General features: G+C 39.5%; 1 protein-coding gene across 1 annotated transcript in view; it reads left to right on the forward strand.

Annotated features, from left to right (window-relative positions):
* POU6F2 (POU class 6 homeobox 2) overlaps positions 1-23,004 on the forward strand; it is a 315,222-nt gene that overhangs the window by 118,582 nt on the left and 173,636 nt on the right. Inside the window, exons 3-4 of the mRNA XM_033007123.2 lie at positions 15,601-15,692; positions 16,647-16,875. Of these exons, the coding sequence (XP_032863014.1) occupies positions 15,601-15,692; positions 16,647-16,875 (321 nt within the window). The remainder of the gene's footprint in view (positions 1-15,600; positions 15,693-16,646; positions 16,876-23,004) is intronic.

Here is a 23,004-nt window from a genome sequence, read left to right on the forward strand (position 1 = left end):
TCTTTGGATGTTTTTTCAGCATGACTTTCAGCCTTGCTCAGGGGGGATAAAATGAGATGACACTGGGAAGAAAAGTACCTCCCAGAGCTTGTAGTTATTGCTGTTTTGAATGCTTATGCAGCTGCTCCACTGGAGCCAGATTGATCCATTTCTAGGCAATGGTCATTATATATCGTTTCATACAAAAAATGTAATGCTTTTCTTTTAAGTTGTCCTTTCTGATGGATGTTATTATGCTGAATCTTATTGCATTATATTATAGTTTTGAAATATTAAGATATTTATGTCTTTGGTAAGTGCAGGAGAAGAGTGTGAATATGATACAATGTTTGAAAATATTTGTCTTTGCGGAGGTGGAAAGTATCCTTGGAAGACGAGCTGCTCCTAATGGGGAAATTCTGCTTTCTGTTCCAGCATGAAAGGCTGAAGTGTGCAGGCCCTCCAGCTTCAAGGATGCCCTGATGTGTTTTAAACCCTTGTGTTAGTGGCAGGATCTGTCACCCATCTACTTTGATTTTCTCCACTGTTCCCGTTTTAATGCAAAATATTTTAAAATTCCAAATACAAAGTTATTCTCAGAAAATAGTGGGTTTAAAAGTTGCCTTATATACTGCATTTGAGGGTGTTCTTTTATTTTTTCAAGAGTCATCCTGCCCTTAAAAACATAAACCACTGACCCCACATATTTTTAATATTCTTGAAGTCACTGTTTCAGAGGTTTTGTCCGAGAATCCTCATAAAAGAGGAGCAGAACAGCACAGAAAAGGGAGAAGCTGAGCAGGGAAGGGCAGCCAAGGAAATCAACTGTAGCCTGATACAGATTCGTTCTTAGAAGAGGTACATCAGGTGTCAGACTTTAAGAGTATGTATGTTATGAGAGTGCAGTCCCAGTGAAGAGCCCCGGAGAAAAATGTAGGGATCACTGTAGGACTGCTTTTTGTCCTCCGATCCACAGGATTTTTCTAAGGATTACAGGGTATCTTTGAGATTAGATGATTAAAAAATGTTGACCATCAAGGTCTTGCTGCATAAGAAGGGATGATGTGATTTGCTCTGTGATGTTTGTCACAGATCATCAGATTGGGAGAAAAAAAGCTCCTAATTATAGATTTGCACCCCATACCCTTATTTTTATAGTCTTGTGACCACTTTATTGTAAATAAATAAAGGGTACGTATTCTTGCCTGCCCCTTTAGAACAGTGTGCTTCAAAAGGAAACGAATGAGGGTTAAGACAGCACCCGTTTTACCTTAGATATGAGACATAAATGTTGTCACTATTCTTTGCAGTGACTCAACCACTTTTTTTCCTCTCTCCTGAGGTGTGACCCCCATAGCAGGTCAGCCTGAAGTGCTGATATGGAATTATTTCAGAGGCCCGCTCGGCACGCTGCCCGATGCTGTAGGTAGACAGCAGCCAGTGCTGCCATGCCTTCGCTTGCGGAAGGGTGGGCCCCGTTCCCGAGGTGGACAGTGTATGGGACGTCCAGACAGCCGACCGAGTCTTAGCATTGGCTCTGCCTTACTTGACGAGGCTGGCTTAATATTTTGGGGAGCTATCCCTAGAAAGGTTGTCGCAGAATGATCGGCCCCTACTAAAATCGGTGAGCAGCCCACTCCTGCTTAGCCCCACTGGTATTTCAGAGCATCTGGGCTGCCAGGACTGCTGCTGAGGGGTCCCAGCGTGGGTGCAATAACCTCCAGCCTCAGCACATGACACCACAACAACCGTCATGCCATCCTGCAAGGTGGTACGTCAGGTGCATGCTCTGCCGTATAACCCAGTGTTTAAGATCTCAAACTTTGCAAAAGTCAGAGGTACTTTAAAGAAACCTTCTCCTTTATTATAAAACAGCAAACCTGTAGCTTACTGCCACAGTTTTTCTTGGTGTTACTGTATGACATGAAATGAAAGTTATGGGGAAGAAAGTAACTTCCATGCAAAGAATTTTCATGCTGTTCAGAATAGATACAGCTCTATATTAATCGTGTACTTGAAGCTGGCAGACCCTGGTTCTTCAATGCCAAACAAAATTCTGTAAACTGAAAGAAAATACTTAAATTCTTATGAAGCCTTGCAACCTGTCAAAGACCTGAGAGTAGTACCATACACTCGCTCTGTGCAGAGGGGTCTTACCCCAGGACCATAAAGAAGCATCACCAGTTCCTCATGCTTGTGGTATTTCAGTGAGTCTGCTCACAAGAGTGAAATTGTTTACTGAGACCTTGTCAGTATTGAGCCAAATACGGCTTACTGCAGCACACTCTTCTGCACCAGGGACAGGGAAAGTAGAAATGGAAGTCTTCAAATGAAACTCCAAAATTAATCCCAAACTGCAGTCTTCCGTTGCTCATCAACTGGATTTATACTCTGTATCTATTTTAAAAGCATTTCCTGTTGTTGGGGTTTTTTTTTTGGCTTAGGTTAACAGAGTGTAGGAATGTGTCGCTACCCTCTGCTGTTTTGGGCAACCCTGTCTCTGGTCAGTTTTTGAAAAGAAAGGATCCAGAGAATGCTGTGGTACAACACGCACCTCCTGTGCTTCTCTGCATATAACCTGTCGGCTGCTGGAGCCATGCAGAAGGGGCTTGCATTTGTTCGCTGACCAGCGCTCCGCAGTAATCTTATCCAAAAGCCAAATGCAGAGTTAGGATATATTTCAGCAGTGAACCAAGAAAGCTGCATCAGAACAGGAAAATTTTCATCGATAACAGATCATGTGTTCAGCTAGCTAAGGAGGGCGAAAGAAAAAGATATTGTATCTATAAGTCTAAGTAAGCCTGTGGGTGTGTATTAAGGACTTAACTCAATTTGAAAAATGCTGCCCAAATTTGTTTCTACTGTGAGCAAAGTGTTTCTAAGCCTCAGATGAGCCATTATGTTTATCCAGCATGACATCTGTTAAAATATTTTTGAATGAAGAGCCTGCATGGAGCATACATAATAAGATAGCTTTTGTGAGCGTGTTTGTATTCCTGATAGATGAGAATGGCTCATTTGGAGCCCTCCCAATTTTACGCTGTTTAGGAGGTGTGTTAGATCCCAGATGAAAACCCACAAGAAAATGTAATTAGTGGAACAAAATTTAGTGCATATGCCCTGCGGCTAGTTTTTACATTGCAGCAGCTTTACTGTTAATTTTTCTTCTTCGAAATACTGAAATCAAGAGATTATCAAGTTAGGGATCTAACCATATAACAAAATCAAGTCTTATTTTCCAGTGCTTCTATATCCTTTATTTTTTTCTTAAAGGATAATTTTAAAGAGACCAAATATTCTTTTCATTAAGGAAATAAAACAACCAGGCTCATAAACTTTGACCTTGGATTGTAATCTGGCAGGACCCGGCTAATGGAAACACTCCCACTGAAATAAAATGGTCTACCTTCTTGAGTAAAGATTTGTAGAATCTGGCTTCTGCTTCATCAAGTTTCAGGCCAAAGCAAATTTTACAGCCAAGTTATAAATATTTGAAAAATGGGGAACATAATGGAAACGCTGACACAACCTTAACATTAGAGGCATAAGTAGCACAGTGTTATAATCTGGCAGTGGTGTTTTGACATTGGTTATACGATAATGTAATCCAGGCCTGAAGCACTTTTAGCTAAATGTATCAATATGAACCTAATTTACTTAGACCTTCATGTAGTCATTCATATTAAAAATCTGTAGCACTCTGATGTATAGATCAAGACAGTTTCTTTCTTTCTCCCTGATTTATACCAGACAGGTATATGTTAAAGTACACAATATATAGGCAGAGTATTTAATTGCTGAGGCGGTGTTTCTTCAGACTTTTCTTCAGACCACCATTTACTAAACAATATCATAAGAGCTATATATCCTTCGGAGTGTTAATATGTAACCAGAACAAACAGAGGACATAGGAAAGGTGGAGAAAAGTTAGATATATAAGCAAGAAAAAGTGAGTTATTGATTTTATTGACTGGTCTGTTAACTTCTGACATTGCAATAAAGCCTTATTTATTTGTATACAGAAGACTCAATTACATAGATACATATCATTTTAACAACTGGGTTATTTACAGGAGAATTGCAGCTTCATAAGTAATATAGACCTGCATTTCTCAAGCTGATGTTTATCCATTGTTACCAGTTAGGGAGTTGCGGTGTCCACAGATGCTCTTTGGAGGAAAGTCATTAGAATAACATTAAGTAAAAACAATGCTATTATAACAATACATGTGCAAAGTACAGTAACATATATAAGTGGTGTGCTTCACAATGATTGAAATAAAACCTATTGCATCCTGTTTACAACTGTCAATGGTATATATTGTGGTAAAGGGCTGGATTTGCCCTGGAAGCTCTTCAAATACCATTTTAACTGAGAAAACGGTAAGCATGGATATAAGTATTTTGGGGGGTTTCTAGTGTGTTTTCAATATAGATTGAGTTTTGAACCCAGACATCTCTGGCTGAGTGAAATCTACTTAGTGTGTTACCATCTGTATAGCTAACAGGCCCTAGAGAATAACAAGGGGAGCAATCTGAGCGATGGTTAATGGAATGACTGGTTTGCGACCAGAACCTCACCTGGTACTATATAGTCAGTAGTCAGGAAATATTATTTTCTCCAGCAGTCCTTCAGTAGCCAGTATGTGGAGTTAAGGAGAGGCAAGGTGATAAGAGTAGGAAATTTTTGTGCCAATGTAAGGATACAAAGACAACATGCAGGGACTTTGTCCCAAAGACAACAAGAAGTTATCCCAGAGATCTGAGTGCAGGTTCCTTCAACATGGGGGAAGGGCAATCCTAGAGCCCAACTGGGCAGACATTGCACCATGTCCAGGTATGTGTTTGCCCTAAAGGTAGGGTAGTGTCAGATGATAAGAAGTCTGTGACTGGAGGAAGCAGCATGCTGGCAATATGTGCCAATGCAACTACTCTGATGGACACGTTCCTTTGGTCCAGGACTTCTCTAAGCTTCGAGGCCCCAAAGAAGCTCTTTGTGTGTGAGATGAAGAGAGCTGGTGTAGGTCTCATAGGAGCTCTGTGATGGCTGGGCATTGAGCCTAAATCTTGATTTTGCCAGATTAGTACCTGATCTTTCTTTCCTTTATGGCAGTGAAAGTGTTGGGTATTTCAAACCAACCCTGGCCGTCTTCTGCATATCCTCAAAGCTGGGAGCACTAAAAGAAGACGTTAAGAAGGCAATGCCAATCCATTTCCCTAAAGCACATCAGGTCTGCTGAACCATTTGTTGGCTGCCAAAGGATCTGACTTGCTGAAAAGGTGGGCCAAGGGTCCTCTTTGCTCCAGGTCCTCTGTGCTACTCTGTGGCCAGACACAAGACAGCTTCTGCCTAGAAGTGACACGGCTGTGTCAGTGGCACACAGCGTGCGTGTGTGCCGTGGCTCTGATGTATAGATCAAGACAGTTTCTTTCTTTCTCCCTGATTTATACCAGACAGGTATATGTTAAAGTACACAATAAATAGGCAGAGTATTAAATTGGTGAGACAGTGTTTCTTCAGACTTTTCTTCACCACTGGCTTCCACACCAGGACTGGCTTCTGTCACCTCAGCTCGGAGTAGGGACAAGGAAGTTCAAATCTGCTTGTCTATATGTACCTCTAGACATTGTCTTATTTTAGCTAGATTCTTCTAAAGGGTTGCATGGGTCAAAATCAGATGACAGAGCTCTTACAGTTATATAGAATAGTTAAAAAATGTTTTCCTTAAAAGCATTTTTAGAAGGAATCAGTGATTACTTTTTGCCGAACTCCAAATTATGTTTAGTAGGCACGTACACATAGTCTGAGATCTGACATAATCCTCAAAATAAATAATATGACAAATGGAAGCTGATGCTGGTTTTGTGTTGTTGTGTAATGGAGTTAGAATAATGACAGGACAATAATATAATAGAATTCTGCAAAGCCCTCACTCTACTTGACTTTAAGTGGAAGTAAAATCTTAGAAATGAGAGGACAATAAAATAATGCTTTGTAAAAAGGATAAAAGAATAATGTTACCTAAGTCTATTAGTGACATAACACACTATGAATGCACTTAAATTAATAGCATCTTTTACCAGTAGATATTTTTCAATTACTGTATTGCTGAAAAAATAAACAGAACAATAATATAAAAATGAAAGGGCTGTAGGAAGCTAATTTGTTTAAAAATATGTATCTATATAGAGACATACATATATATATATATATGAATACAAACATTCTCATGGATTAGAAACAGTTTGTATATTCCATATAATTTAAGCCTGTTAGGATGTATCGTAGTGCCCTCTCCCACTCTTTGAAGCAAATTGCCTGCCACTTGGTATTTTGGCAAAGCTAAGTTGTGTGGCTTCTTTTTGCTTGTCTCCTTCCCGCACGGCATGTTGTTACAAAGAGGGCTTGCCATGACACAGCGTTACTAACCAGGAGATCTTTCATGCAGTATGACTGTCCTGGGATATAGGCCTGTTACATGTAAAGCTTTTTAAACCTGTGCTCTATTCTTAAACCTTTGCTAGAGAACTAATCCAACATACGTGAAATCCAGTAGGGCTTTGACTCACATAAAGGCAAGAGATTACAGGAACAGTATCCAAATGTTTGTAAACCACTCGGTTATTTCCCTACAGATGTGTTAGGGTATTTTTAGTGTGCGAAAGACCATCTTAGTGGTTGCTGTAAAGTGTTTCGCTATCATTGTCTGGTAAATAGCTGCTCAAATTTGGGAGTCAGATAGGATGATAATGCTGACTACTAGTTCGTTAGGTCTTTTTTGTATTTTTAGCTTTCGGTCTATAGAGGAGGGAGGGAATGGAGGGCGGGGCGGGACCAAAAGCCCTTGCTGCATATTTTAAACTTGGTTTAGCGGTGGTCAGGCTTGACGTAGCTTGCAAGACCTGGCTGGCAGACTGAATGCTCTTTAAAAACAGGTAAGTATAAAGTGTTTGGGAACTCCTGGCAAAAGCTGCTTGTAAATAGTCACTACAATTGATTTCAGACAATAATAAAGGGCCAGAGGTTCATTCATTTCAGGATTTACAAGATCTGGAGGCATGCATACCATGAGTTTCTGCAGCTCCCAGCCAACACTTTCATTTGACGTATGGGTTCACCCTGCTGAGCCACATCATGAGAACTTGCTGCAGATATCAGACAGTACAGGCTGCTTTTGAAGGGGGAGGGCTGTTGAATTTTTGTAGCTAGGAGTTTCTGAAGGTACGTGTGCAGCTAAATAGGTTTATAATGTGGTCTTACCAGTTCTGTGATTTAGTCTGATCCGGGAGTGTCGTCTCCTGCATACTGAGTTGCTGCCACTGTTAAGGTTTCCTCCTGGATCTCAACTGGACTCCTACAGTACTCTGCTCTGTGGGATGGCTCTTTCAAGAGTCTCAATAAAGTCTGAACAGCTGAACAACCTGTAATGAGACACTTGATGGAGCTGCCCCACAGGGCTGTGTAAAGACCAGAGCAGAGAGTGTGAAATTGTTAAAGACACCACAGGGATGAAACCAGACAGTCAGCTCAGTAGCAAGAGTGATAAACCACTGTTGCTTGACCATACTTGCTGGTCAGGATGCTCCAGTAGGAGTTTACCTATATTGTGGGGTGCATTTTGCTGAACGCTGGCTCTGCTGAAGATCTAAGTGCCAGGTGTTTTTACTGGGTTTAACTGAATGCTTCCTCCCTTACGTGGATATTCCCCACTCACAAAACCGGGTGATCTGAATTTCCAGACAGGCTCTCATATGACTGGTAGGACATCAGGTTCATGTCTTCCCCACCTCACAGTTTTTTCTTTCCAGTCCCTAGAAGGCGTCAGAGCTGCGAGTTAGATTTCTGTCATCAGCCGCCTACTAGTGCCCTACCCTTTGTAAGTAAGTCTATCATTGTAACTTGTAAAAAGCAAAAGATGTCAGACATGCTACCCTTTTCTTTGACCCAGAAGCCTGAATTTCCCTGCACCAGAGACTGTCCACGTGTATTGCTTGGCTTTCAGTATGTAGTGCCTACAGCCAAGCCCATCCTTGTGCAAGGTTCTCCAGGCAAACAGCAATGTGTATATAATTTCAAGATATCATCACAGTCTACCTTATTTTGGGAAGGGTATAGGTGTCAGATGGGGGGGAGGGTGAGTGTCAGGAAGTTGGGCTTTGGTGGAAAGCTTGCCCTCTGCCCTGTTAGGAATAAAAATGCATTCATGGATAAATGCTGTAAAAATCGGAAAGAAATCTTAGTTAGCAAAAAGATGGCAAACTGTAGCAGTTGTTCCAAAATAGATGTTCTTCAGTGTGCTCACTCTGGCATTTAGTAAGCTTCCAGGGATGGAAAGAAAGGAAAGTTTAATTTAGAAAAGCCTCCTGCCCTTAGCTAGGGATCAGCTGCCCAACATGAAATAATAATGCATTCAACTGTCCATCTACTGGTAAGTAACCTTTATCATCATTGCATTCACCAGCACTACCAGCAAACAGTGAGTATGAAATGTTGTATGAATTCAGGGAAAACTGATAGGGTCTTTGTGACCTTAATGTGATTATATTTGTGCTAATGCATACAGTATAAAAGAAACTAGAACTCTCAATATAAAGGGTCCAATTCATTAAAAATGTATGTACCATTAACAAGGGATTTTATGCACTGTACTTAGGAGGTGAAGAAAAGTAGAATGAGTCTATTTTGAATAAAGAACATACTTTTTCAATTATATCTGTTCACCTTTTCTGCAGTAGTGATGCTTCTTTCTCACAGGAAGTATCTGAAGTAGCAGAATATTCATATAGGCACCAATAAGAAAAGAAAATTAACTTGGGGAGAAGAGAAAGAAGAAACGATAAGACAATGAAAGAGTAGCAAAATTAAAGATGGGAAAGAAGGAAATTTAGGGCAGTTGGGAGAGCTGGGGTTCTGCATTATCTGTGATTTTTGTGCTTTGGAATGGTAGTTTTTTTGTTTGGTGGTAAATATAACTGGTAGTTGCCCAGGAGAAGTTCTCTGTAACATGAATCACTTTAACAGCCTGATTTTCATTGTAAAGTCATGGACTTTTAATGTTATCAGTCCTGATCCAGAAAGATGCAGGTGCATAAATACAAGCCAAGCTTTGTGCATGCGGGTAATGAGCGCAGTGATTTCGGTTACCTTATGTGTCTTGTGGGAGAAGATCCTTTAGGAGAAAATATCCCCAGGGACTAGGCAAAGGCGAGATTTTGTGCTCTGCTGGCAGAATGATTTTGAGCTCTGCAGTGATTTTGGTAGCTTTGCAGTAGCAACTGTATGGCAGGTTCAGATAAGTATAGAACTGTGGGGTTTTACTCAAGTACTGAATGATACAGTCAGTAAAGCAAATCTGCTCTACTCATTCTGCTGGCTGATTCAATCCATTTTGCATGCAGGATTTTTAGATTTCTGTACAGGATATTGCATTGACATATATGTCAATATGGTAGATCAATATGTCACTTCCTTATCGCACCACAAACATTTTCAAATGTAAACTAGAAGGATTTGTACATAGGTAGGGAAAAATTAAGAGTGAGATTTAAGTTATGTAAGTTGAGACAATCTGACACTGTGGAAGATAAGCACAGTACTTGTACGTTGTGCTAAAATGATCGATCTGTAAAATAAAGATATTGACGTTGCAACATTGTTAGGTTTCAGAGTTAACAGGCTCTGGTGATAATTCTGCACACACCCAGATCTCTACTTGTTTGGTTTTCTCTGTGAGGCTGAAATCACTGCCTAAAAATAAAAGCCTAGAATCTGAAGTAGAGGTCAGCAGGAAAAGGTGATTTGCTTAATGATCTGTGGGATAACCTGGTACTTAGAGAATTTTTATACAATCCAAATGAGTAAATCGCATGCCACATCTTGGTCATGGACTGGAAGACAACTATCTGACCACTTACATTTAATATGAGAAGTCCAAGCTTAAATTCATACCTTTCAGTGAGTGATTCATAATTCTCATTTAATTTTTGAGATGATTTCTTTGCTGAGGTAAGAGGAATATCTCCTTTGATAACCATAGGATAATACCAATTTAAACCTGATTCAGCATAAAATCTCAATTTTCACTCCTGCAAGTATTGTAAAATTTAGATGTGTTTGTGAAATTCTGTGTAGCAATCTGATTATTAAGGTTTTACGATGGAAGTGATTTGGAAAGGCTTCCTACCTACATGTCTAACCTCTGAGGCAGCAGGAAAATTAAAACAGTGACATTAAGAGCCACAATATGGTGCTTTGTGGCAGAATGAGGATTGTTTGGAGGGAATGTTACGGTTCTTCATTATCAGCTGCATCTTTCAGCTATTAAATTTTGTTCAACAAGATTGATCCTGGTGTAATTGCTGACAATTAAGGGTTCATTTAATGAAGAGCTAAGTTACTTTAATCAGAGATGATGGACTTGCACACACAATACCAAATAATTTGAATATTAACAGTTGGTCTATTTAATTTCTTTTTAAAAGTTATCTTTTTTCCTCCTGATAATAGGGCCTATGTTCTAAATGCAGCTATATGACACGCTCAGAATTTGAGTTTCTTAGTTTTAAAAGTGTAAGACTATCTTTTTTCTCACAGGCAGTATTTTCACTTTAATGGTTTCATTCTTAAAGCTGTATCTTTAATGTGAGTTGGCTCAATGATCAAGAAAAAACATCTACTCTTGATTTCTTATGGTTACAGTTACTGAGAGATAAATACAAGTAATTTGATGTCACATTGTGGAACTGTATCTAAGGATTTAATATGAACTGTTACTTGAAATGCTGCGTTCTTTTATTAATGTCGATTCATTTAAAATATTTGCTTAAATGCATATCTCAGAAGGATTTATGTGTTCTTTTGATTACTGAAAATCTAGTATTATTAAATCTGATCCTGCTTGTTTTTCAAAGCGTTGAGCGCTAAAGAGAGGTGGCCCCGCGTCTCCCTGATACAAGTGCGAGACACACTGAGTTCATTCTCGAAGACTGTGAGGAAGTCACTCGCGTCCAGCCCACCTGCTGAGGCCAGTCCCGTGCTGTGGTTTGAGCCCTGGCTTGGTGTGAGCTCTGGGGCAGCGCTGCAGAGCAAGCGCCGGCGGGCACCGTGCCCTTCGGCGGGCACGAGCACACATCTGCAGATGAACCCGGAGGTCCGGGAGGGAGCTGGATGTATGTGTTCAATGCGCTCCCATCATATATCCTGTAACGCTCTGGAGTAGAGTCACGTTTGCCAGGTGGCAGCGGGGTTCCCTGCAAGCGCCGGGCATGGCGTGAGGGACAGGCCGCGCGTCCCGGTGCGGGGTGCTGGGGAGCACCCGCGGGTTCCCCTCGCCCCGGGGCAGCCGAGGAGTCACAGAGCAGTTTTGTGCTTTGAGCCGTGCTTTCCTGAACGGGGCAGTGACAGCTGAGGAGATCCAGGTGCCTAAATGGTGCTGATTTGAGAAGCCGAGTCCCTCCGGCCCTTAGCTGCTCGTTCGTAAAGTGGGGATTAGAGCATTCCCTCCCTTGTGTGTGGCACTGGGAGGTAAAGACATTTAGAACTGAACGACCTGCTGCGTTGCTGTAGATGTGTAAGAAACAGTAAGGAAGCAATCTGTGGAAAGCCTGTTTGTAACTAGTGCGTTTAGAATTGTAATTTTGTGTTGAGGCTCAGAGGCCTTGGGATGTGGAATTTTTTTTCATTCTTATGTTTCTCTTGTGGTTTTCTCATTTTTAAACCAGATATTGTTCAACAAGGTTTTCTGCTTGGTTTTGGGGGTTATTTTTTTTTTTTTTTCCTTTTTGATAAGGGGAGAAGAAGGTTGCCTTTGTTTTACTTAGCTTTATTTTAAATAATATTTTATTTTAAGAGGATTATTTTGCAATGTTTACAGTGCACTTCAATTTTTTATTGTGTCATGCCCTTCCAGCCCCTTGGTGGGATGAGAGGTGAGTGTATGTATTATATAATTTATAATTAATTTATGATGAATCATATATGATGAATACTGCTTATTAAATATTAAAGCCTTGTCTACAGTCATGGCTGTTCCATGGCAGTAGCACTCCTGCCTGTTCACACGATACTACCGAGCAAACTCCTTGACTTAGGCTGTGATGGCAGTGCCCAGTTGTAAGAGAAGTCTTAGCTCCCTGTCTAAGCAAACAGCGTAAAGAAGAACTACTTCTCCTTCCAGAGCAGGTTCCGTGTTCCTGCCTTCTCCCTGCCCCAGCTATCGGGGGTGTAATGAGAGCACAGTCTCTCCAAAGCGTAGCTGAGAAAGGAGAAGGTGCTGCTGGTAGCTTCCAGCTCCACAGGGACTGCTGTGAGTCCTGGTTCCTTGCCACCATACCTCTTGCTGAGAGAAAGTTGAGCAGCGTTGGAGGATAGCCTAACAGGAGGTAATGTCCTGGGTCTCGGCAAGTGGAAAATCCAGGCTACGTTTTGACAGGCCATTTTTATTAGTAAGGATTGGAATTTGGAGAGGGGAATCATTTACCTGCGGAGGTCATTCCAGCATCTGGAACTAATGAACTCCCAAACAGAGGCGGTAAAACAGAGGGGAAAAACAGCGCAGGGGATTGTGCGCTGCCAGTTTAGGGAAGTGGTCTTAAAGAAGGTGTTTTTCCAAATCAGTAGCAATGAGTCTGTGAACAGCAAATAGTAGCCGTGACACACAGCCTTCCTGACTCCTCAGATCCTCTGAAATCAGAGGAATCCACCCAGTCAACATTATAAGGCAGAAAAGGAAAAGTAGCCTTCTACTAGTATTTTGTGCTCTGCTTCACCTTCCTGGGAGCTTTGACCTATGCATCTCGCTGAAGATAGTGTACGGCAAGGAGCAAATACTGTCACTGTGTGATGCAACAGAACTTAACCCTGAAATCCTCACTTTTCTGTATTTACTGCCAGCCTGGCAGGCAGATTTTCCTGTGTGTTTTGAAAAAAATCTTGAGTGGCTGTTATAGCAGGTTGATTAGAAGGGACATGAGAGGAGATGTGAGAATTTCAGTCTGAGAATACGGTGTTGTCCTGCTTTCGGCTGGGATAGAGTTAATTTTCTTTCTTAGTAGCTAAATTAGTGTATAATTTCATATAGGGTACCATGTAAGACGACATTCTTGCACGTGAAAGTGTGTGTTGTTTTGCTGAGATGCCTGCATCATATGGAAAGTGAGTTAGAATCAGCAGGCAGAGCATTCAAGCACTGAAAGAAAAAGATACATTATCTATGATGAGTGACCATATGAAAGGAATGTAATTCTAAGTGATTGCAATTAGTGCAATGTAAAAGAAGAGGAGTCTAATTAATTTTGGCTTTAGGATTCTGTATAACTCACTTGTACTACATACAGCTTGTGAATGAAATATTGCAAAATCCTTAGGGTAGAGATAACAGAAAACAGTGGTTCTTAGGATAGCTGCACCATGGAAAAAAATACTAAAGCATAGGCATATTTCTTCAGAACTTATTTATTTTCCGAGAGCTCAAGCTATGGTACTTGCAATAAAATCTAATTCTAGTGAATATTTGACTCCAGTTTTGTCCTCCCAAAACTTTCATAGGACAATTTAAAGACATAACAGATTATCAGGAGCTTGTTTTAATATTAATTAAATCATACACAAAGACAAAATTCTCAGCCCTTAAAATTACATAAGCAAAATTGACTTACAAGATTTGATCTTAATGGAGAGTGATATATTCATTGGTATCGAGACTTTGCTCTAATATCACTTTATACATACAGCTGTGATGAGAAGATTAAAAAACACATGACAACATGTGGAAATTACCAACGGTAAAATTATGTTTATTAAAATAACACTTTATTTTGTATAGGAGGAAGCCATACTGAAGAAAACCTATCTTTGGTCTTAGGGGTGGCAGCAGCATTAGGGTTGTAATGCATCTCAAAGAAACAGTTTTCAGTGGATCTCGCATATCTAGTAACATTTCTTTCTTTTCAAGTAATTCAGATGAGTAAATTGCACATAAAAAATTTAGTGACTGAGGCTCTTTTTGCATGTTATTAGGCAATTGTTGGAGTTCTCACCAATTATAGTAGGTCAGCTCATTCTCATTATTAAATCACAGTGGTCATTGAAATGCCAAACATTTTTGTAGAATTCACTCTATAAAATGTCAGCAAGTCTGTATGTTTTTATTAGTTTCAAATCAGAAATTTCAATAGACCCTTTGTAAGTATTCCCAAAGCAATGTCCATTTCTGACTTTTTGAGACCACACAAAAATATTACAAATTAATCAGATTTTCAGATTTCTGCATAATAACTCTGCACATTTATTGTTTAATTCCATTCTAAAATACTGTTATGATTGACATCTTGCTGTAGAGGTAGAAGTCAATTGAATAATATGTAGCAGTCAATTTTATTTGTACCTTAATGTGCTGAAGTTTTTTTTTTTTTTCACATTTCCATTATTTATAAGTCTGTCCCCTTGGAGAATATATAGAAGAATTTGTTTTAAATGAGCTGATAATACCCTCTTTAAAATTTATAAGTGTGACATAATCGTATCCTTTTTCCTTACTGCACCAGGGTATGCCAATAATATAGTTCTGAATTATCGTGCACTTTCTAGTCATAGGACAAACATTGGAAAATAGCACCTCATTAAGGTTTGCTTAGAGCAGGATTTCAACTAGTCATCGGAAAAAACTAACAGAAGAGGAGCTAACCAGGAAACCTGATGCCATTGTGAGGGTTTTCTTTTTAAGAGACCGCAGTACTCTTGCAGCTACTTTTGAGACCTGCTGTCATTCTTTCACCTTCAAAGATAAATGTGGGCCTGATCATGCCACCAGCACTGAAAAACTTTGTGAATCAATGCAAGTCCTTCACCCGGAGGAAATGGGGGTTGGCACGTAGTTTTGAAAGCATCTTGGTACTTCCTTAGAACTCATAGGATGTTTTTCTTTCTCTTTTTCCTTTTCAAATCTGTATTGCAGACTTCAGCAAAATCCAGTAGGGCTGGACTGTGTTCTGTGCTTAGCAAGTCATTAGTGCCCAGCATATAGTTCGATTGTTGGGTATTGATCATCTCAATAAATGCTGGAAATCCTTGGTTTTGCAGAATTTTGCTCAGCCCCCACGTGCAATTTAGAAAACGAGCTGTCATTTGGAAGCGTACCTGTTTTCAGTTTTCATAGTGCCTTTTTATTGCATATAGTACAGCCTTTGCTACTTCAGTAACTGGCAAAAGAAATTACTTTACTAAGACACAAAGTAGAAGTGACTTGATTGTTTTTCAGATAATTTTTGCTTTCAGGAATTAGAATGGCTGATGCTCACCTAAGCGTAAAAAATGCAGTTCCCACACATGCAGAGTGCTCATGTACTATATGTAAATTGATGTATAATGCAACCCACATTAGCCGGGTTGATGATAGCTTCAGTTTCACTGCTGTCAGATTTTTGTAGCTCCTTGAATGAGTTGGCTGGTCTGAATGAATGTTAGCATAATTTATGCAGCTGATAAGTGATTTGAGTGCTTGAGTTATTGATAAAGCACTTTAACATATCATTTTCAGCTTGATGTTATGTGACATCAGACTAGAAGGTAATGTGCCGGTCCCCAGGCTTGATATTAAAGTCAATCTGCTCTTTGGATTTCAGAGGCCAGAGGAAACACAGTGCTGCCTGACACAAGCCCAGCAGACCAGCACCAACCCAGTCAGTCCCATCCTGCATTCCCTGTTGGGCCTCAGGTCAGTATCTTTCCTTTTGACTAATCAAGACATGCAATTTGATGAAAAGTAAATAACTGCGATTGATCATCTTTGATCTGTGTAACATAGAAAATGTGATTCTGTTTGGTTGCATTCAGTGTTACAATAAGGGAGCATGTATACATCGTGTATGTTTTGAAAGTTATTTGTTTGGAAAGATTAGCTTTTTGTATGTTTTTCTAAAATACGACCTAAGCAATTTTGCATATTTAGGAGGCTAAATTATTTGAATTTCATACATAAGTTATTTTTGAAATACATGTCATAATTTAATATTAAAAAGCTTGTGTAATTTTAATGTAACCTTATTGGCTCTGACAGTTCTGCCTGTCACATGCAACTCCTGCATTAGTAAAAGCATTTAATTATCTTTTATGCCAGGTATTTGTTTTCTTTAGAGCAAAGTGTAGGCAAAATAGTATGGCACTGTGTAATATATATAAAAGATTTCTCACATCACTTCACAGTTTTATCCAAGCTCAGCCATACTCTAGGAAGATATTCAATGTTCTTCCACTTCATAGGAAAGTCTTGGTCCATACAGCTTCCAGTAATTGTTACAGTAGCATTTTCAGGTTTTACCAATCATTATACAACTGGAAAAAATTGGGAAATGTTGGCATTTAGGTACTTGAAGGCCAACTTGAGTTAGGCCTTCTTGTGTTCATCATTATCTTCCATGCACATGTAATGAGTTTTCCAGTCTCGATTCAACAGGCATTGCTACCACGCTATGTTGACTGTAAGGCTTAAGGCTTCAGCCTGTCAAGTTTGTTAAAACTTTCTGTGTTGGTGAAAATATATGCTTTAAGATACTGGAAGCAGCGCGTGTCTATAATGGAACACAAAGGGATCCCCAGCCAGAAGAGCTAGAAGCATGTAATCCTGATCCATGCGCAGTAAAATAGGCTTGCTGTCTGTGTTTTGCTACAGCCATTACTGACAGCCCAACAGTTAGCCTCGGCAGTAGCGGGTGTGATGCCAGGAGGCACTCCAGCCTTGAATCAGCCGATCCTTATTCCGTTCAACATGGCTGGGCAGCTGGGGGGCCAACAAGGACTCGTCCTCACTCTACCTACAGCGAATCTCACCAACATCCAAGGGCTGGTAGCAGCGGCTGCAGCAGGAGGCATCATGACTTTGCCATTGCAAAATCTACAAGGTAAGTCATGTTTATAATTTTTCTAATAGATTCTCTTGCCTGTTTGTTTCACTTTATCTCTCTTTTAAACTGAGTGATCTTTTTCCAGTTAAATGTTTCTGTTGATGCATATTGAAAGTTAATACTTGGGTTGTTTCTGAATAGTTGAGAGATACTTCAGAGATATTTGCATTTTTATCAAAACAGATCGGAGGTTGGCTCTTAGATTCGATGGATCAGTAATGTAAAGTACTTGAATGATTCATTAGGCTTTTCTGTCATCAGTGATCAATCTTCTGTACTCACAGTTCACTTTAAAATTTCAAATGGCATCGTGAAGACAAGTGTTATGTTTCGCCACTGCTGATTAAGGTAGCTGAATTAATAGGGGCAACTAAAACCACAGTATTACATCAAAATCACTTTTAATAAAACCTTTTATTATAAAATCAGAGTTTTCTCAACTGGCATCCGTGCCCCGTATATGCATTCTTTTTCTTGCTGTGTGAGATCTGCTTTATCAATAGGGTTCTGCCAGCCTCATCCAAGCTGTTGAGGGAGTTACATGACTCCAGAGTCACAAGCAAGAAGTTCATCTCTGTATCTATCCTTCCCACTGTCTGAGCTCTACCATGTTTGCAACAGTTCTACCCAAAGACATCTGCTGCATTCTGCCAGTGGTCTAAAATTAGACTGAAAAGCAGTTCTCTGAGATACCATATCCCTGTTCTTCCCTACTATTCTCTGCTGTTCAATCAATGTGTCTAACACTGTTAGAAACAGCACTCAGTCTAAACACATAAGATATAAAATACAGATGTATTTTTTTTTTACTACTAACTATGTTGATTGCTTCTCAGAAAACAGTTGTTGCTGAACAGAACTGAATCAAGTATAGCAAGATAAGTATTAGCCAGTATTTTACAATAGAATTGTTCAGCTTTAATAGAAGACGATGGTAAGACAGTGACTGGTATGAAAGTGATAAAGCTGTGGGCAGGAAGTATCAAAATAAAGCTTTAGCTCTTTCGATTTATTTATTTGTTTATTTTTATTTCTTGCTGATGTAAATGGTAGGAAAAGGTTTCCTCAGATGGAATGGTAATTTTTTAAAACAAATACTCTGCACTGCACCCAAAGTACTGTTTAGTTGTTAAACTCTGGTGGCTGCTGATTACCAGCTGAATTGTTTGAAGCACCAAATCGTACAGGTTGTGAAACAGAGAAAAGGAAGAGACAGCTCATGTGTCAAACAAACTCCCTTACAAACCGTCTGCATAGTTCTCTCACCTGTTGGAGCAGCTACTTCCCTTTACCTTGTGCATGTTTTAAAGTTTAATGTCAACAGACCTCTCTTATCATAGTTGTAAATGGTTTTCACTTTAATGTTTAAAATAATGTCTCTCTCATACCATTAAGCTGCACCAAAGAACCTGTCATTCATAAATCATAGATGAAAAGGACACAGTAATGCACAAATTTTGCTTGTTTAAAATTTGAGAGTGCATGTAAAGTAGGGAACTGGAGATTAAAAAAATAATGCGGGAACAGGAGCGGGTAAAAGCAGATATAACAAAGTGAAGGGGAAGTGGCTTTTTAGCGTAGGTGGATGATGAAATCTTAATGAAGAAACAGGCATTATAAAAATGTAGCCTTCCCCACTGGAGTGTTCCCAGGTTATAGTTGCTGGGTATGTGGTATTATAAATAAACATAAGCTCGTGCAGTTCTTACATCACTTATTCACCCCGTGTTGTAAAGCTGGAGGGTAGGGATTAAGCCAGACAACCTTTGCTCTTTAGTTTAGCCATGGGTGGCTAATTGCTAGCTAAAAGGTGTAACTCTGCTGCCAAATAAATTTTGCAAGCAGTGACCTTACCAAATGAAAAATTTTCCTCTATAATCTTAACTGGTAGATAGAAGCATGGGATCAAACAGGGACTTGCTGGAGCATCAGGTGCAGTTCCCTGTCTACGGATGCCACCACACCTTCCATCAAGTAGCTGAAGGGAACAGGACCCACATATTCACTTAGCTGCATTGATGTGTGTTGTCTTTCCTACCCTTCCCTCCTGATCCTCTAAGCAAGTGCCACTGCCCTCGTTATTTGGAAGTGAAATTGATACCCAAGGAAACGAAGTAACTTGGTCAAGATAGCACTTAAGAGCCTTGAATCACAGTTGTAAGCTTCTGTTGCTTCCTATATATGTTGCATGCATGAATGAAGGTAGGTGAGAGTGCTGTGTTTCTAGAGAACATCTTTGGCTGTGGGCTATCATCAGTGCTCTTGAACCTGATTGACTTCTGGTCCCTGTTGTTTGTGATTATTTGAAAGGTAATCATAGAACATGTGTTCTGGTTTGTAGCCAGCACTTTTATAGGTATACTCATAGAAACCTGTGCTTCAATACAGTTTTGGTAATTCCTGCTCTTTGGGCAAAATCAAACCATATCCATCAGCTTCCACCTCTCTTATACCTCACTGTAGCATGGTCAATCCAGATGAGCTGGGGACATGTTTTCACGGTGTTTTCTAACGCGGCTCATTACTCCTGTTGTTGTCACATCTGCTGTCCCTCAGTTTCCAGAGAAGTCAAGCACAGAGGTCCACAGCTTCTGTGAACTGGATCTTCTGGCGTCTTTTACTTCTTCTCTCATCAGTAAACTTCTATACCTCTTCAGCACAAACCAGCTCAGCTAGGTAACTCAAAAGACAACACCCTGAAGACTTCTTGAATAATGTATGAATTTGGGAAAGTTCTGATCTAACAGAGTACTTGAATTTATACTGAAAGTTGATCAGGGGAGTAATCCCACTAAATTTTCTGTGATCTATATATATGTTTAACTGATTTTCTTCTTAGGGGCTTTCAGACCTTTGGGTGATTGGGTAAAACAATTAAAACTCTTGCTTGTGGAAAGAGAAAAGATAATTCAGTGGTAGAAATTATAGAGGAGGTATGTTAAGCATTTAAAATGAGAAAACAAGAGTTTCTTTAAAAATTCAAGACATCGGTAAAATGGACTGATTAATGATGTGGAAATTACTCACACAGTATAACATATTCAGTGAAATTACCTATTCTTCAGTTGTCAGTTACCTATAAATAAGATTTTATCTTTTTTTTTTTTTTTTCTAAATGCCTTTGTGTCAAATTGTTCAGTTGCTCTATGGTCCTGATCCAGCACTAAGTCAATAGGAATTGTGTTGCTGTAAGTGAAAAGAGGTTTAGACTGTAAGCTTCTTTCAAAACTACTTTTCTTGATACATACTTGATTGGTTTCTGCTCATTACACTATGTCACTTGCCATAGACACTGCTATACCATACTGTTCCCTGAGCAAATAAGTCAGATGTCTGTGAACAGAAGGAAAGATGATGAATGTGTAAATTCTTGCTGTGGAAATTACACAAAAATATGTTTTCCCTGGCTCCTATTAAGCTAATTTCATATGCACAAGGAATATGCAAAGAATACAAGTTACTGAGATGCCAGAGGGTTTGTGGCAGAATAGAGCAATCTGCTTTAGAGTAAATAGAAATCCCTGAACATAACACAGATTCACCTGTGCAACTTTGGCTTTCCACCAACAGTTCTTTGAAGAAAGCAATAAGATCAACAACCATAACTTTTTACTGTAATTCACTAAAAGCACCAAAGAGAAGAGTTTAAAAAACATCCAAGAAAGCTGTTGTCCCAAGAAATTTACACACCTGTTTTCCCCTCACCATTTCTTAGAACTACAGCTGGAACACAGCTCTGCTTTTCTAATCAGCAAAAATTTTGGAGGTGTCACAATAGCAATGGTGAGGTTGCAAAAAGGGAAAAAGTAAAGGAGGTAGCCCAAAAGACAGTGTGTTGCCTATCTTTTGCTTTTGGTCCGTGATGAACTGGTGTTCATCAATATTCAATTTTCTGTTATCAGGAGACTTTTCTGTGGGCTGAGCAGTTTCAGTTTCTGCGTTTCCTTTGCCAGGTCAGACTTCTCTAGGATTTGGAGGGAGGATGTTCTTTTTAGTTTTAGTTATCCTTCTCAAGGGTCTCTTCAAAGGACTAGTAGTTGCTTAATCTCAGAGTATTCAGTAATGCCTGGGAGTTGATATTCATAAAAAGACATCCTCTCCTTAAGCTCACCTGATTTTTATATCTGGATGTAATATTTCTGAATATCTGAATAGAAAGATACCTTTTTGGGCAGCTGAGTTTTTCTGTTTTGATTTCTTAATATATGTTTTTAGCCTTGTTGATTTCACGTTGAAATCCCAGAGAACTAGGAAGTTATTCCAGTGCTAAGGAGTTGATAAAGACTGTCCTCTCATTTTGTTCACTTTTCCATGACAGCCAAAGCAGTTTTAGCTAAAAAGTTAATGTATTTTAGCTATCCTTTGAGTATAGTACACATGTTTGAAATGAGAAAAAACTAGTGCAGTGTTGCCTACCAGCTCTGTCACACACCGTGGATAACAATTTGGGAGTCTCTCTGCAAAGGCTCAGCCCAGATATATTACAAAACGTAGCAATAGCACAACAGTGCTTTAGATATCTCAATGGATATGGAGCTTGAATGACACTTGAACCTTGAAAGAAATCAACAAGTTGGAGATTCTAGCCTCACGGCACTGAAAGTTTGTGTATTTTATTTCCACTACACATTGTACTGTTCCTAAAGTGGATGTCAATAATTTAATTCCAAGTCAGAGTTTCTCAATCTTGAGTTCTGAAAGAAATGAGAACAAACTATCTCCCCAAATCATTAGTGAAAGGCTTCAGTGCTGAAAGGAAGCCTTGCATGCCTGAAAATGTGAAATCATTAAATTACATTATTTAAACAGCAGCAGGTCATATTTTAGCTGCAATACAATGGAAGAGGAAATGTATTAAACATCTTGAGAGCTAGGAGAAAGCCATTAAAATGTACTGATACGGGTAACAATAGACGTAGATGATGGTTAAAAAAAAATAAAAAGGCTTTTTTATGTCAGAAGGAATGTTAAGACAATGGTAACCAAAAGGAAAAAAAGGTATTGTTTACATTTATTAGATCTTGTTTCATCTGAATGTAGATTTGTATCATTAATTGTGCAATAGATAAAGTAAACATGCTCTGTCTCCATTCCTCCATGTACACATACCTTAAAATTCAGAAATCAGAGGGAGATGAAAAACAAAGAAGAGACAGAAAAGAAGTAAACTACAAACCTCAATTGCTTACTGATCTAGAGTCCAAATTCCAGTTTTTTAGAACATTTTCCCCTTTTAACTAAAGTGATGCAGTCCCTATTCATTTGTATTCTCCTTCAAGTAGCATGAAATAGCTTTCAGAGTCTACAGAAAGACAGTGTTTCACTTATGTATTTTAATGAGCACCAATGTCAGTAATAATCAAAATGATGTTTCACTTGGAGGAATGGTTTATTCCCAGGTACTTCTGCAGTGTACTAACATAACCAGAACAAGAATGACAAGAACCAAGAAAAGGAGCTGCACTTGCTAGCAATTCCTGTGAAGCCCTCAAACCAAATATACCTCCCCTATCATGGTATAAATGCTGCACATAATGCAGTCACTGTAAAGGGCTCACTTACACAAAGAAGGAGTTAGCCACCCCCTAAGACTAACCTCCTTACCCTAGTACATGGAAAGAAATAGAAGAAATTTCTGCATCCTTAGTCACACTGAGGCATGCACAGAGCACCTATGGATTAGCAGCCACTACAGCAGGTTTCCTTAGGCTAACAGCAGTATCCCATCCCAGGTGTGTTGCCAGCAGAGATCCTGAAAGATGGGGTAGGTCGATGGTTTTGTGTCTCCCTCTGGTCTCCCAGGAAATGTACTCTTTCGGAGGCCTAACATCTGCTTTTAGGAGGAAGGACAAAATCTGCTTTTCTAAAGGTAGTACAGAAAGAACCTTACTGGGCTGGTTTTTTGTTTGCTTGTTTTTTTCTCCACCATACCAGGTTTCTCCTGGAGGAATGCTGTGGTCCCATGTTAATTGCTCATCTTGTTCAGTGGCAAATTGCTGCCTTCACAGAGGGAATGTGAAAGGTTCAGGGCTTTATTAGTTACTAGTTGTTTATTGATCACTCCCAGTGTGTTAGCTATTTGTTGTTTGGATTTTCTGCCCCATAAGATAAAGGCCTACTGTCAGA

This window comes from Tyto alba, unplaced genomic scaffold, assembly GCF_018691265.1.
Source record: "Tyto alba isolate M040663 unplaced genomic scaffold, T.alba_DEE_v4.0 Super-Scaffold_46, whole genome shotgun sequence".
Taxonomy (NCBI): Eukaryota; Metazoa; Chordata; class Aves; order Strigiformes; family Tytonidae; genus Tyto; species Tyto alba.